This window comes from Salmo trutta, unplaced genomic scaffold (assembly GCF_901001165.1).
Source record: "Salmo trutta unplaced genomic scaffold, fSalTru1.1, whole genome shotgun sequence".
NCBI classification, from domain to species: Eukaryota; Metazoa; Chordata; class Actinopteri; order Salmoniformes; family Salmonidae; genus Salmo; species Salmo trutta.
This window is the reverse complement of record NW_021822675.1, coordinates 254,732-267,198: the sequence shown is the minus strand read 5'-3', so window position 1 is coordinate 267,198 and position 12,467 is coordinate 254,732. Positions and strand designations below refer to the sequence as shown.

Genomic DNA, 12,467 nt, shown 5'->3' with positions numbered 1-12,467 from the left:
GGAGACCGGAGAGGAGAAGAGACAGGAAAGGGGGGGAGACAGGAAAGGGGGGGAGACAGCCTCATTAACTACCTGTGGAGGAGAGGAGACAGGAGAGGAGACAGGAAAGGGGGGGAGACAGCCTCATTAACTACCTGTGGAGGAGAGGAGACAGGAGAGGAGAGGAGACAGGAAGGGGGGAGACAGGAAAGGGGGGGAGACAGCCTCATTAACTACCTGTGGAGGAGAGGAGAAAGCATGGTGGGCACTGGGTCCTATTAAACCTCTAACCTCCAATAAGACTCAGTGGGCTCGGATAACTGAAATATCTTCTAATAACCTCCAATAAGACCCAGTGGACTCGGATAACTGAAATATCTTCTAATAACCTCCAATAAGACCCAGTGGACTCGGATAACTGAAATATCTTCTAATAACCTCCAATAAGACCCAGTGGACTCGGATAACTGAAATATCTTCTAATAACCTCCAAAAAGACCCAGTGGGCTCGGATAACTGAAATATCTTCTAATAACCTCCAATAAGACCCAGTGGGCTCGGATAACTGAAATAACTTCTAATAACCTCCAATAAGACCCAGTGGGCTCGGATAACTGAAATATCTTCTAATAACCTCCAATAAGACCCAGTGGGCTCGGATAACTGAAATATCTTCTAATAACCTCCAATAAGACCCAGTGGGCTCGGATAACTGAAATATCTTCTAATAACCTCCAATAAGACCCAGTGGACTCGGATAACTGAAATATATTCTAATAACCTCCAATAAGACCCAGTGGGCTCGGATAACTGAAATATCTTCTAATAACCTCCAATAAGACCCAGTGGGCTAGGATAACTGAAATATCTTCTAATAACCTCCAATAAGACCCAGTGGACTCGGATAACTGAAATATCTTCTAATAACCTCCAATAAGACCCAGTGGACTCGGATAACTGAAATATCTTCTAATAACCTCCAATAAGACCCAGTGGGCTCGGATAACTGAAATATCTTCTAATAACCTCCAATAAGACCCAGTGGACTCGGATAACTGAAATATCTTCTAATAACCTCCAATAAGACCCAGTGGGCTCGGATAACTGAAATATCTTCTAATAACCTCCAATAAGACCCAGTGGGCTCGGATAACTGAAATATCTTCTAATAACCTCCAATAAGACCCAGTGGGCTCGGATAACTGAAATATCTTCTAATAACCTCCAATAAGACCCAGTGGGCTCGGATAAGTGAAATATCTTCTAATAACCTCCAATAAGACCCAGTGGGCTCGGATAACTGAAATATATTCTAATAACCTCCAATAAGACCCAGTGGACTCGGATAACTGAAATAGCTTCTAATAACCTCCAATAAGACCCAGTGGACTCGGATAACTGAAATATCTGCGATAACTTCTAATAACCTAGAACTAGAAGAAGACCTTTTACAATTACAACTTATGTTTTGAATTTCCACAGTGAGACGTGCAATCCAGGAATATGATGCCGTTGATTAGACCGACCATCTGGGAGACGCACTGAGGGCATTGGGCTAAAGGTGCCTTAGTTACAACAACACTACAACAGACTAGTGGAGTGATGTCTTTGGCCAAACATATTGGCACTTGATTAGGAACGAACAATCAATAACTGAATAGAACCCATGTGTCATGTTTAAGAGCCATGAAAACAGACATGAGTCAGAGAAACGCCTGAAGGGTGAGCAGATGTTTCAGAACTCTGACAGGATGAGTCAGTGTTTATCCAGCGGTGAGCAGATGTTGTTTCCCCAGGGGTGAGCACATGTTTCAGAACTCTGACAAGATGAGTCAGTGTTTATCCAGGGGTGAGCAGATGTTTCAGAGCTCTGATAGGATGAGTCAGTGTTTATCCAGGGGTGAGCAGATGTTTCAGAGCTCTGATAGGATGAGTCAGTGTTTATCCAGGGGTGAGCAGATGCTTCAGATCTCTGATAGGATGAGTCAGTGTTTATCCAGGGGTGAGCAGATGTTTCAGAGCTCTGATAGGATGAGTCAGTGTTTATCCAGGGGTGAGCAGATGTTTCAGAGCTCTGATAGGATGAGTCAGTGTTTATCCAGGGGTGAGCAGATGTTTCAGAGCTCTGATAGGATGAGTCAGTGTTTATCCAGGGGTGAGCAGATGTTTCAGAGCTCTGACAGGATGAGTCAGTGTTTATCCAGGGGTGAGCAGATGTTTCAGATCTCTCATAGGATGAGTCAGTGTTTATCCAGGGGTGAGCAGATGTTTCAGAGCTCTGATAGGATGAGTCAGTGTTTATCCAGGGGTGAGCAGATGTTTCAGATCTCTGATAGGATGAGTCAGTGTTTTTCCAGGGGTGAGCAGATGTTTCAGAGCTCTGATAGGATGAGTCAGGGTTTATCCAGGGGTGAGCAGATGTTTCAGAGCTCTGATAGGATCATTTTAAATGAATAGTCATTGGCTCAGTGGGAACAGCTAGCTTGTCATTGCATTAACGCTAGTAGCAATGCACCCCCCCCCACCACACACCCTGCTACCTTTGCCACCACAGCTGATTTTTTTTTAAAGGGAAACACTGGATGGGTCCATACCTGTCTGCCATTGGCCCAAACACCAGAGCACCGACCAGGAGCCCTGCCATGAAGATGGACTGGGACGCCTCGTTCAGACCACTGTTGGCACACACCAAGTTGAACTGAAGAGGATGGGAGGAAGGAGGAAGGAGGAGAAGAAAGCAGAGGAGTCACGGAGAACCATAATAGAGATTGCATAATAAGGACACGGTGTGCTGCAAAAACAGCAGAAAATAGGTTGTACTTGGCAAAATACATTGGAGGCATATTTATTATTTGATAAATATATGTTCTGTTAGAGACATATCTGTTCTGTTCTTAGAGACATATCTGTTCTGTTCTTAGAGACATATCTGTTCTGTTCTGTTCTTAGAGACATATCTGTTCTGTTCTGTTCTTGGAGACATATCTGTTCTGTTCTTGGAGACATATCTGTTCTGTTCTTAGAGACACATCTGTTCTGTTCTTGGAGACATATCTGTTCTGTTCTGTTCTTAGAGACACATCTGTTCTGTTCTGTTCTGTTCTTGGAGACATATCTGTTCTGTTCTGTTCTGTTCTTAGAGACATTTCTGTTCTGTTCTTGGAGACATATCTGTTCTGTTCTGTTCTTGGAGACATATCTGTTCTGTTCTGTTCTTGGAGACATATCTGTTCTGTTCTTGGAGACATATCTGTTCTGTTCTGTTCTTAGAGACATATCTGTTCTGTTCTGTTCTTAGAGACATATCTGTTCTGTTCTGTTCTTGGAGACATATCTGTTCTGTTCTTGGAGACATATCTGTTCTGTTCTGTTCTTAGAGACATATCTGTTCTGTTCTGTTCTTGGAGACATATCTGTTCTGTTCTGTTCTGTTCTTGGAGACATATCTGTTCTGTTCTTAGAGACATATCTGTTCTGTTCTGTTCTTGGAGACGTCTGTTGGATTACTGTCATTGATATTCCATTCACCCAGTTCAATGTAACATCTACAGGTTCAGGTTACTACATGATACTCTAATGTTCCCTATACCCATCATGAGGTTGCTACAACCTAGACTATGAATGAAAGTTTACAACATAGGTGCACACAGGCCGAGAGACAAATTTGAGATGACAGACAGTGATACATGGACTGACAGTGACATTCAATACCTCCTGCATCTAGCTGATCTAGGGTGTCATCATTAGTCCAACAGTTGCAAACAATAGTTTCTATTGGACAAATTCAGGTATGTTTATCACCGTTTTGTTCTGTTTGCTTCCGTTTAAGAAACGTTTTTCGACAGAATCAGTGGAATGAATACACCCCTGATCACATGTAAACACAGCTCACTTTCATAGCAGCCACGTTGTATTCCTTCTCTCATCTATGCGCTCTCCTCCTCTCAATGCTTCCCTTTGCTTGTCGACTTCAATGCACAACACATCAGCTGTATTTGACCAGGTCAAAAAAACCTTTCCAAGCCAAACAGCTACACACAGCCTATATTGTTGTCACCATATTAGCTAAAGTAACGTCGTAGTCAGCATAGCTAATATAACTAATGCGTTAGTAAACCCCCTACCTACAATCATGCAGTAACGTTGCAGTGTACAGTTAGTAAGCAGTTACATCGGCGGGTCCCGGTGGCAATACATTTATAAAACCAAAAGCTTACCTTGACGTGGAAGAGTTCCAGTGTTGTGTTGGAAAGTCATAGCCAGCTAGCTAACATAGCATCCCTCTGTTATAACCAGCTAGCTAACATAGCATCCCTCTGTTATAGCCAGCTAGCTAACATAGCATCCCTCTGTTATAACCAGCTAGCTAACATAGCATCCCTCTGTTATAACCAGCTAGCTAACATAGCATCCCTCTGTTATAACCAGCTAGCTAACATAGCATCCCTCTGTTATAACCAGCTAGCTAACATAGCATCCCTCTATTATAACCAGCTAGCTAACATAGCATCCCTCTGTTATAACCAGCTAGCTAACATAACATCCCTCTGTTATAGCCAGCTAGCTAACATAGCATCCCTCTGTTATAACCAGCTAGCTAACATAGCATCCCTCTGTTATAACCAGCTAGCTAACATAACATCCCTCTGTTATAACCAGCTAGCTAACATAGCATCCCTCTGTTATAGCCAGCTAGCTAACATAGCATCCCTCTGTTTGAGACGGGTGTTTCAGTTTGTTTGAACTAGCTAGCTGCATTTGATAGCTAAGTAAGTGACACTGAAAAAGAAATGACTCTCTTTCTCTCTCTCTCTATTTCTCTCTTGCTTCTCCATTACTTTGAAAGAAATGAATTTGTTCAAAACTATTCAACTGTCTTTCTCTCTCTTTGAGTCAACTACTTCCCACATTTTATGCACTGCACTGCAGTGCTAGCTAGTTGTAGCTTATGCTTTCAGTACTAGAGTCATTCTCTGATCCTTTGATTGGGTAGACAACATGTCAGTTCTTGCTGCAAGAGCTCTGGTAGGTTGGAGGACGTCCTCCGGAAGTTGTCATAATTACTGTGTAAGTCTATGGAAGGGGGTGAGAACCATGAGCCTCCTAGGTTTTGTATTGAAGTCAATGTATCTAGAGGAAGACGGAAGCTAGCTGTCCTCCAGCTACACCATGATGCTACCCTACAGAGTGCTGTTGAGGCTAGTTTAGACATTCATTGCAAAATAGTGTTTTAATCAATTATTTGGTGACGTGATTATATTTAGTATAGTTTTATCTAAAAAGGTTCACTTTTTATATGTTTTAAAATGTATTTCTATGAAATTCACTGAGGAGGATGGTCCTCCCGATCCTCCTCTGAGGAGCCTCCACTGGTCTACACAGTACATGTAGTCTAGACAGTACATGTAGTCTAGACAGTGCATGTGGGCCCAGTCGTTCTGTTACTAAACAACTATACAGTGCTGACTGACTAACGGACACGACACACAGTCTGAATGGGAGGAACACTGATTTATGATGATGATTTAGGTCTGACAGAGACACAAAAACAGATGGCTGGCTGCCATCACTAAAGAAACAGCTGCCAAGTCTAACATCATTAACGAAACAGCTGCCATCACTAAGGAAACAGCTGCCAAGTCTAACATCGTTAAGGAAACAGCTGCCAAGTCTAACATCGTTAAGGAAACAGCTGCCAAGTCTAACATCGTTAAGGAAACAGCTGCCAAGTCTAACATCACTAAATAAACAGCTGCAAAGTCTAACATCGTTAAGGAAACAGCTGCCAAGTCTAACATCGTTAAGGAAACAGCTGCCAAGTCTAACATCACTAAAGAAACAGCTGCCAAGTCTAACATCACTAAAGAAACAGCTGCCAAGTCTAACATCGTTAAGGAAATAGCCCACTGAGTCCAGAGCTGTCTGTCTGTCTGTCTGTCTGTCTGTCTGTCTGTCTGTCTGTCTGACAGAATAAGACAGGTATTGTGGCATCACCAGATCACTGATAGTGTGGCATCATTTGATTTACTCAAACTAGGGCATCAGTCTGCAGGCTCAACAGATATTTAGTATCTGCATTGACCCATTGTCTGCCCCAACCACCCTACCCTACCCTACGATTCTACCCTACCGCACCATACCCTATTATCCTACCCTACCCTACCCTACCCTACCCTATGATACTACCCCACCCTACCCTACCCTACCCTATTATCCTACCCTACCCTACCCTACCCGATGACCCTACCCTACCCTATTATCCTACCCTACCCTACCCTATTATCCTACCCTATGCTCCTACCCTACCCTATGATCCTACCCTACCCTACCCCACCCTACCCTATGATACTACCCTATCCTACCCTACACTACCCAACTCTACCCTATGATCCTACCCTATTATCCTACCCTACCCTATGATCCTACCCAACCCTACCCTATTATCCTACCCTACCCTACCCTATGACCCTACCCTACCCTATGATCCTACCCTACCCCACCCTACCATATGATCCTACCTCAGTCACCAGGCTGGTGGTCCCTTGAGGAACCTCATACTTCCACCCATCCCTGCAGGAGATGGTACTGTTTATCCCATACTCTTCAATAGTCTCCAAGTCCAGATCCACCGGAGTGTACATCTTACAGGACTGGTACCCAGGGCCATCTTCCAGCGGTGGAAGGGTGAGGTTCAACAGCCTATCGTTGGTCAGGTTGGGTCCCTGTGTCCTGATCCAGTCCGTGTTACAATGATGAGGGAAGTTCATCCCCGTAAACACCTGACAGAACATGTGGAACCCGTTGAAGATGTTCGGGAAGCATATCGCAGCCAACATTTGCTTCTGGAATGTTCCGAACTCCCCGACCGCTGTCAGTACCTGCCCAAAGCCGGAGTTCATCTTCAGTCACAGGTGTTGGTGCAACACACAGGCTGGAAGTGTTCGATAGGAGATTGTTTGTCAAGTGTAGGTTTAACACCTTTGCATTGACAGGAGGGCATTAGTGGGTGGATAAATTAATGTTTAATCTGTCACAACACACTCACAGGAGTGTTATCAGGTGTCACCTGGTCATCTGCGTGCGTAAAATAACTTACTCTACAAACCTTTTAGACAAAGAATAACTTAAATTCAAAGCCTCAACAAAATACTTAATTAGTTAAAGTTAATTGATCATCCAGTGCCTTTACAGTCTATTTCATTCATTCAACGCATTTTTAGATGTGTCCCTCGTGCTTCTTTTTGCTTCCTTCAGCAGTCAGTGGGACTTTGTACCGAATGGAGAACGCATGTGCCAAATGGAACTTTAGACCTGCAGCAGATGTGTAGCTGGAAACCATGAGGACAAACATCTAGGACTGGGCTGTTCTAGGACTGGGCTGTTCTAGGACTGGGAGGAGGGGGGGCTATGAGCCCTGTTATGGGCTGAATCTTTTACCCTAAATTCATAATGTGCAGATAATTCTCCATACATAGTGATGTGTAGATAATATATAACTTTTGTTTTGTAAGGTATTTTTAGTGAGTAATTTGTAAGGTTTGTTAGTGAGTAATTTGTAAGGTATTTTTAGTGAGTAATTTGTAAGGTTTGTTAGCGAGTAATTTGTAAGGTTTGTTAGTGAGTAATTTCTAAGGTTTGTTAGAGAGTAATTTGTAAGGTTTGTTAGTGAGTAATTTGTAAGGTTTGTTAGTGAGTAATTTGTAAGGTTTGTTAGTAAGTAATTTGTAAGGTTTGTAAGTGAGTAATTTGTAAGGTTTGTTAGTGAGTAATTTGTAAGGTTTGTTAGTAAGTAATTTGTAAGGTTTCTTAGAGCAATTTGTAAGGTTTGTTAGAGAGTAATTTGTAAGGTTTGTTAGTCATTTGTAAGGTTTGTTAGTGAGTCATTTGTAAGGTTTGTTAGTGAGTCATTTGTAAGGTTTGTTAGTGAGTCATTTGTAAGGTTTGTTAGTGAGTCATTTGTATGGTTTGTTAGTGAGTAATTTGTAAGGTTTGTTAGTGAGTAATTTGTAAGGTTTGTTAGCGAGTAATTTGTAAGGTTTGTTAGTGAGTAATTTGTAAGGTTTGTTAGTGAGTCATTTGTAAGGTTTGTTAGTGAGTCATTTGTAAGGTTTGTTAGTGAGTAATTTGTAAGGTTTGTTAGTGAGTCATTTGTAAGGTTTGTTAGTGAGTAATTTGTAAGGTTTGTTAGTGAGTAATTTGTAAGGTTTGTTAGTGAGTAATTTGTAAGGTTTGTTAGTGAGTAATTTCTAAGGTTTGTTAGTGAGTAATTTCTAAGGTTTGTTAGAGTAATTTCTACGGTTTGTTAGAGTCATTTGTAAGGTTTGTTAGAGAGTAATTTGTAAGGTTTGTTAGTGAGTCATTTGTAAGGTTTGTTAGTGAGTCATTTGTAAGGTTTGTTAGTGAGTAATTTGTAAGGTTTGTTAGTGAGTAATTTGTAAGGTTTGTTAGTGAGTCATTTGTAAGGTTTGTTAGTGAGTCATTTGTATGGGTTGTTAGTGAGTAATTTGTAAGGTTTGTTAGTGAGTAATTTGTAAGGTTTGTTAGCGAGTAATTTGTAAGGTTTGTTAGTGAGTAATTTGTAAGGTTTGTTAGTGAGTAATTTGTAAGGTTTGTTAGTGAGTAATTTGTAAGGTTTGTTAGTGAGTAATTTCTAAGGTTTGTTAGAGTAATTTCTACGGTTTGTTAGAGTAATTTGTAAGGTTTGTTAGAGAGTAATTTGTAAGGTTTGTTAGTGAGTCATTTGTAAGGTTTGTTAGTGAGTAATTTGTAAGGTTTGTTAGTGAGTAATTTGTAAGGTTTGTTAGTGAGTAATTTGTAAGGTTTGTTAGTGAGTAATTTCTAAGGTTTGTTAGTGAGTAATTTCTAAGGTTTGTTAGAGTAATTTCTACGGTTTGTTAGAGTCATTTGTAAGGTTTGTTAGAGAGTAATTTGTAAGGTTTGTTAGTGAGTCATTTGTAAGGTTTGTTAGTGAGTCATTTGTAAGGTTTGTTAGTGAGTAATTTGTAAGGTTTGTTAGTGAGTAATTTGTAAGGTTTGTTAGTGAGTCATTTGTAAGGTTTGTTAGTGAGTCATTTGTATGGGTTGTTAGTGAGTAATTTGTAAGGTTTGTTAGTGAGTAATTTGTAAGGTTTGTTAGCGAGTAATTTGAAAGGTTTGTTAGTGAGTAATTTGTAAGGTTTGTTAGTGAGTAATTTGTAAGGTTTGTTAGTGAGTAATTTGTAAGGTTTGTTAGTGAGTAATTTCTAAGGTTTGTTAGAGTAATTTCTACGGTTTGTTAGAGTAATTTGTAAGGTTTGTTAGAGAGTAATTTGTAAGGTTTGTTAGTGAGTCATTTGTAAGGTTTGTTAGTGAGTAATTTGTAAGGTTTGTTAGTGAGTAATTTGTAAGGTTTGTTAGAGTAATTTCTAAGGTTTGTTAGAGTAATTTCTACGGTTTGTTAGAGTCATTTGTAAGGTTTGTTAGAGAGTAATTTGTAAGGTTTGTTAGTAAGTAATTTGTAAGGTTTGTTAGAGAGTAATTTGTAAGGTTTGTTAGTGAGTAATTTGTAAGGTTTGTTAGTGAGTAATTTGTAAGGTTTGTTAGAGAGTAATTTGTAAGGTTTGTTAGTGAGTCATTTGTAAGGTTTGTTAGTGAGTAATTTGTAAGGTTTGTTAGTGAGTCATTTGTAAGGTTTGTTAGTGAGTAATTTGTAAGGTTTGTTGGTGAGTAATTTGTAAGGTTTGTTAGAGTAATTTCTAAGGTTTGTTAGAGTAATTTCTACGGTTTGTTAGAGTCATTTGTAAGGTTTGTTAGAGAGTAATTTTTAAGGTTTGTTAGTACGTAATTTGTAAGGTTTGTTAGAGAGTAATTTGTAAGGTTTGTTAGAGTCATTTGTAAGGTTTGTTAGTGAGTCATTTGTAAGGTTTGTTAGTGAGTAATTTGTAAGGTTTGTTAGTGAGTCATTTGTAAGGTTTGTTAGTGAGTCATTTGTATGGTTTGTTAGTGAGTAATTTGTAAGGTTTGTTAGTGAGTAATTTGTAAGGTTTGTTAGCGAGTAATTTGTAAGGTTTGTTAGTGAGTAATTTGTAAGGTTTGTTAGTGAGTAATTTGTAAGGTTTGTTAGTGAGTCATTTGTAAGGTTTGTTAGTGAGTCATTTGTAAGGTTTGTTAGTGAGTCATTTGTAAGGTTTGTTAGTGAGTCATTTTTAAGGTTTGTTAGTGAGTAATTTGTAAGGTTTGTTAGTGAGTAATTTGTAAGGTTTGTTAGTGAGTAATTTGTAAGGTTTGTTAGTGAGTAATTTCTAAGGTTTGTTAGAGTAATTTCTACGGTTTGTTAGAGTAATTTGTAAGGTTTGTTAGAGAGTAATTTGTAAGGTTTGTTAGTGAGTCATTTGTAAGGTTTGTTAGTGAGTAATTTGTAAGGTTTGTTAGTGAGTAATTTGTAAGGTTTGTTAGAGTAATTTCTAAGGTTTGTTAGAGTAATTTCTACGGTTTGTTAGAGTCATTTGTAAGGTTTGTTAGAGAGTAATTTGTAAGGTTTGTTAGTAAGTAATTTGTAAGGTTTGTTAGAGAGTAATTTGTAAGGTTTGTTAGTGAGTAATTTGTAAGGTTTGTTAGTGAGTAATTTGTAAGGTTTGTTAGAGAGTAATTTGTAAGGTTTGTTAGTGAGTCATTTGTAAGGTTTGTTAGTGAGTAATTTGTAAGGTTTGTTGGTGAGTAATTTGTAAGGTTTGTTAGAGTAATTTCTAAGGTTTGTTAGAGTAATTTCTACGGTTTGTTAGAGTCATTTGTAAGGTTTGTTAGAGAGTAATTTTTAAGGTTTGTTAGTAAGTAATTTGTAAGGTTTGTTAGAGAGTTATTTGTAAGGTTTGTTAGTGAGTAATTTGTAAGGTTTGTTAGTGAGTCATTTGTAAGGTTTGTTAGAGAGTAATTTGTAAGGTTTGTTAGTGAGTAATTTGTAAGGTTTGTTAGTGAGTAAGGTTTGTTAGTGAGTAATTTGTAAGGTTTGTTAGTGAGTAATTTGTAAGGTTTGCTAAAGTAATTTGGAAGGTGTTTTGAGTCTAAGCTGTAGTGTAGGCAAGGCTTATCTATGAAATAGCTTGGATAAAGGTCAAGGTTAACCACCATAGATGAGTTATATATTATTAACCCTTTATTTACCAGGTAAGCCTAGATTACACAGCCTCTTTTACTACAAAAAATAACTGTGGGAGAGTTGCAGGGGAGAGGAGACAGGGTGAATGAGCCAATTGGAAGCTGGGGATGATAAGGTAACCTAATATACCAGGCATAAAAGAATCTCTGACACTAATGCAGAGTTCATAACCAAGTGGGGTGGTGGTAATTACCAGTTGTGAAGTCATAAATAACAGTTGGGATGCATTCACGTTTTGAACTCATTGAAAAACACAGATTGGCTAACGGCCAACAAGCTGCATCAACCATAAACTAAAAGTACAGCTTGTAAACAAATTGTTTTTTTAAAGTAATGTTTTGTTTTGAATATAACTTTCTGAAAATGCTGCTTATTAAGGTCATTTCAATAGTAGGTGATATCAAAGTAGATGCCTTGGACCCATTCCGAAATGGACCTGGGGCTTCCCCACCCAGACCTGATATGCTTAAATAAAAAATATATATAGAGAGATCTGTTCCGAATGGAACCAAGGACAAGTAGACCCGTTCCATATAGACCTGGTCGGATTGTTCAATCCGAGTGAGGTAAGCAGCAGAAAGTCTTTTTTAAGCTACTTTATTATCCAGAGCTGATAAAGCGTGAGAGGAGGGAGAGAGAGGCGCCGCTCTAGCAGGAGGGGGAGGGAGCGAGTGACACAGGAGAGCAGGGAGGAGCTTAGCATTCTCTCAACCAGCTTCATGAGGTAGTCACCTGGAATGCATTTAAATTAACAGGTGTGCCTTAATTTGTGGAAGGGGTGGTACACAGAAGATAGCCCTATTTGGTAAAATACCAAGTCCATATTATGGCAAGAACAGCTCAAATAAGCAAAGAGAAACGACAGTCCATCGTTACTTTAAGACATGAAGATCAGTCAATGCGGAACATTTTAAGAAATTTAAACGTTTCTTCAAGTGCAGTCGCAAAAACCATCAAGCGCTATGATGAACCTGGCTCTCATGAGAACCGCCACAGGAAAGGAAGACCCAGAGTTACCTCTGCTGCAGAGGATAAGATCATTAGAGTTACCAGCCTCAGACTGCAGCCCAAATAAATGCTTCACAGAGATCAAGTAACAGACACATCTCAACATCAACTGTTCAGAGGAGACTGCGTGAATCAGGTCTTCATGGTCGAATTGCTGCAAATAAACCACTACTAAAGGACACCAATAAGAAGAACAGACTTGCTTTTGCCAAGAAACACAAGCAATGGACGTTGGACCGGTGGAAATCTGTCCTTTGAGGAGTCCAAATTTGAGATGTTTGGTTCCAACCGCTGTGTCTTTGTGAGACGCAGAATAGCTGAACGGATGATCTCCTCGTCCTTCTCA

The 12,467-nt window shown here is 39.6% G+C and overlaps 1 protein-coding gene across 1 annotated transcript in view; it reads right to left on the bottom strand.

The window, feature by feature from the left end:
- The window catches only part of slc22a13b (solute carrier family 22 member 13b), a 32,175-nt gene extending 24,897 nt beyond the window's left edge, over window positions 1-7,278 (bottom strand). The window contains exons 1-2 of the mRNA XM_029744509.1: window positions 6,498-7,278; window positions 2,574-2,677 (exon numbers count right to left, since the gene is read on the bottom strand). Of these exons, the coding sequence (XP_029600369.1) occupies window positions 2,574-2,677; window positions 6,498-6,878 (485 nt within the window). The 5' untranslated portion in view covers window positions 6,879-7,278. The remainder of the gene's footprint in view (window positions 1-2,573; window positions 2,678-6,497) is intronic.
- Between the last annotated feature and the right edge of the window lie 5,189 nt (window positions 7,279-12,467).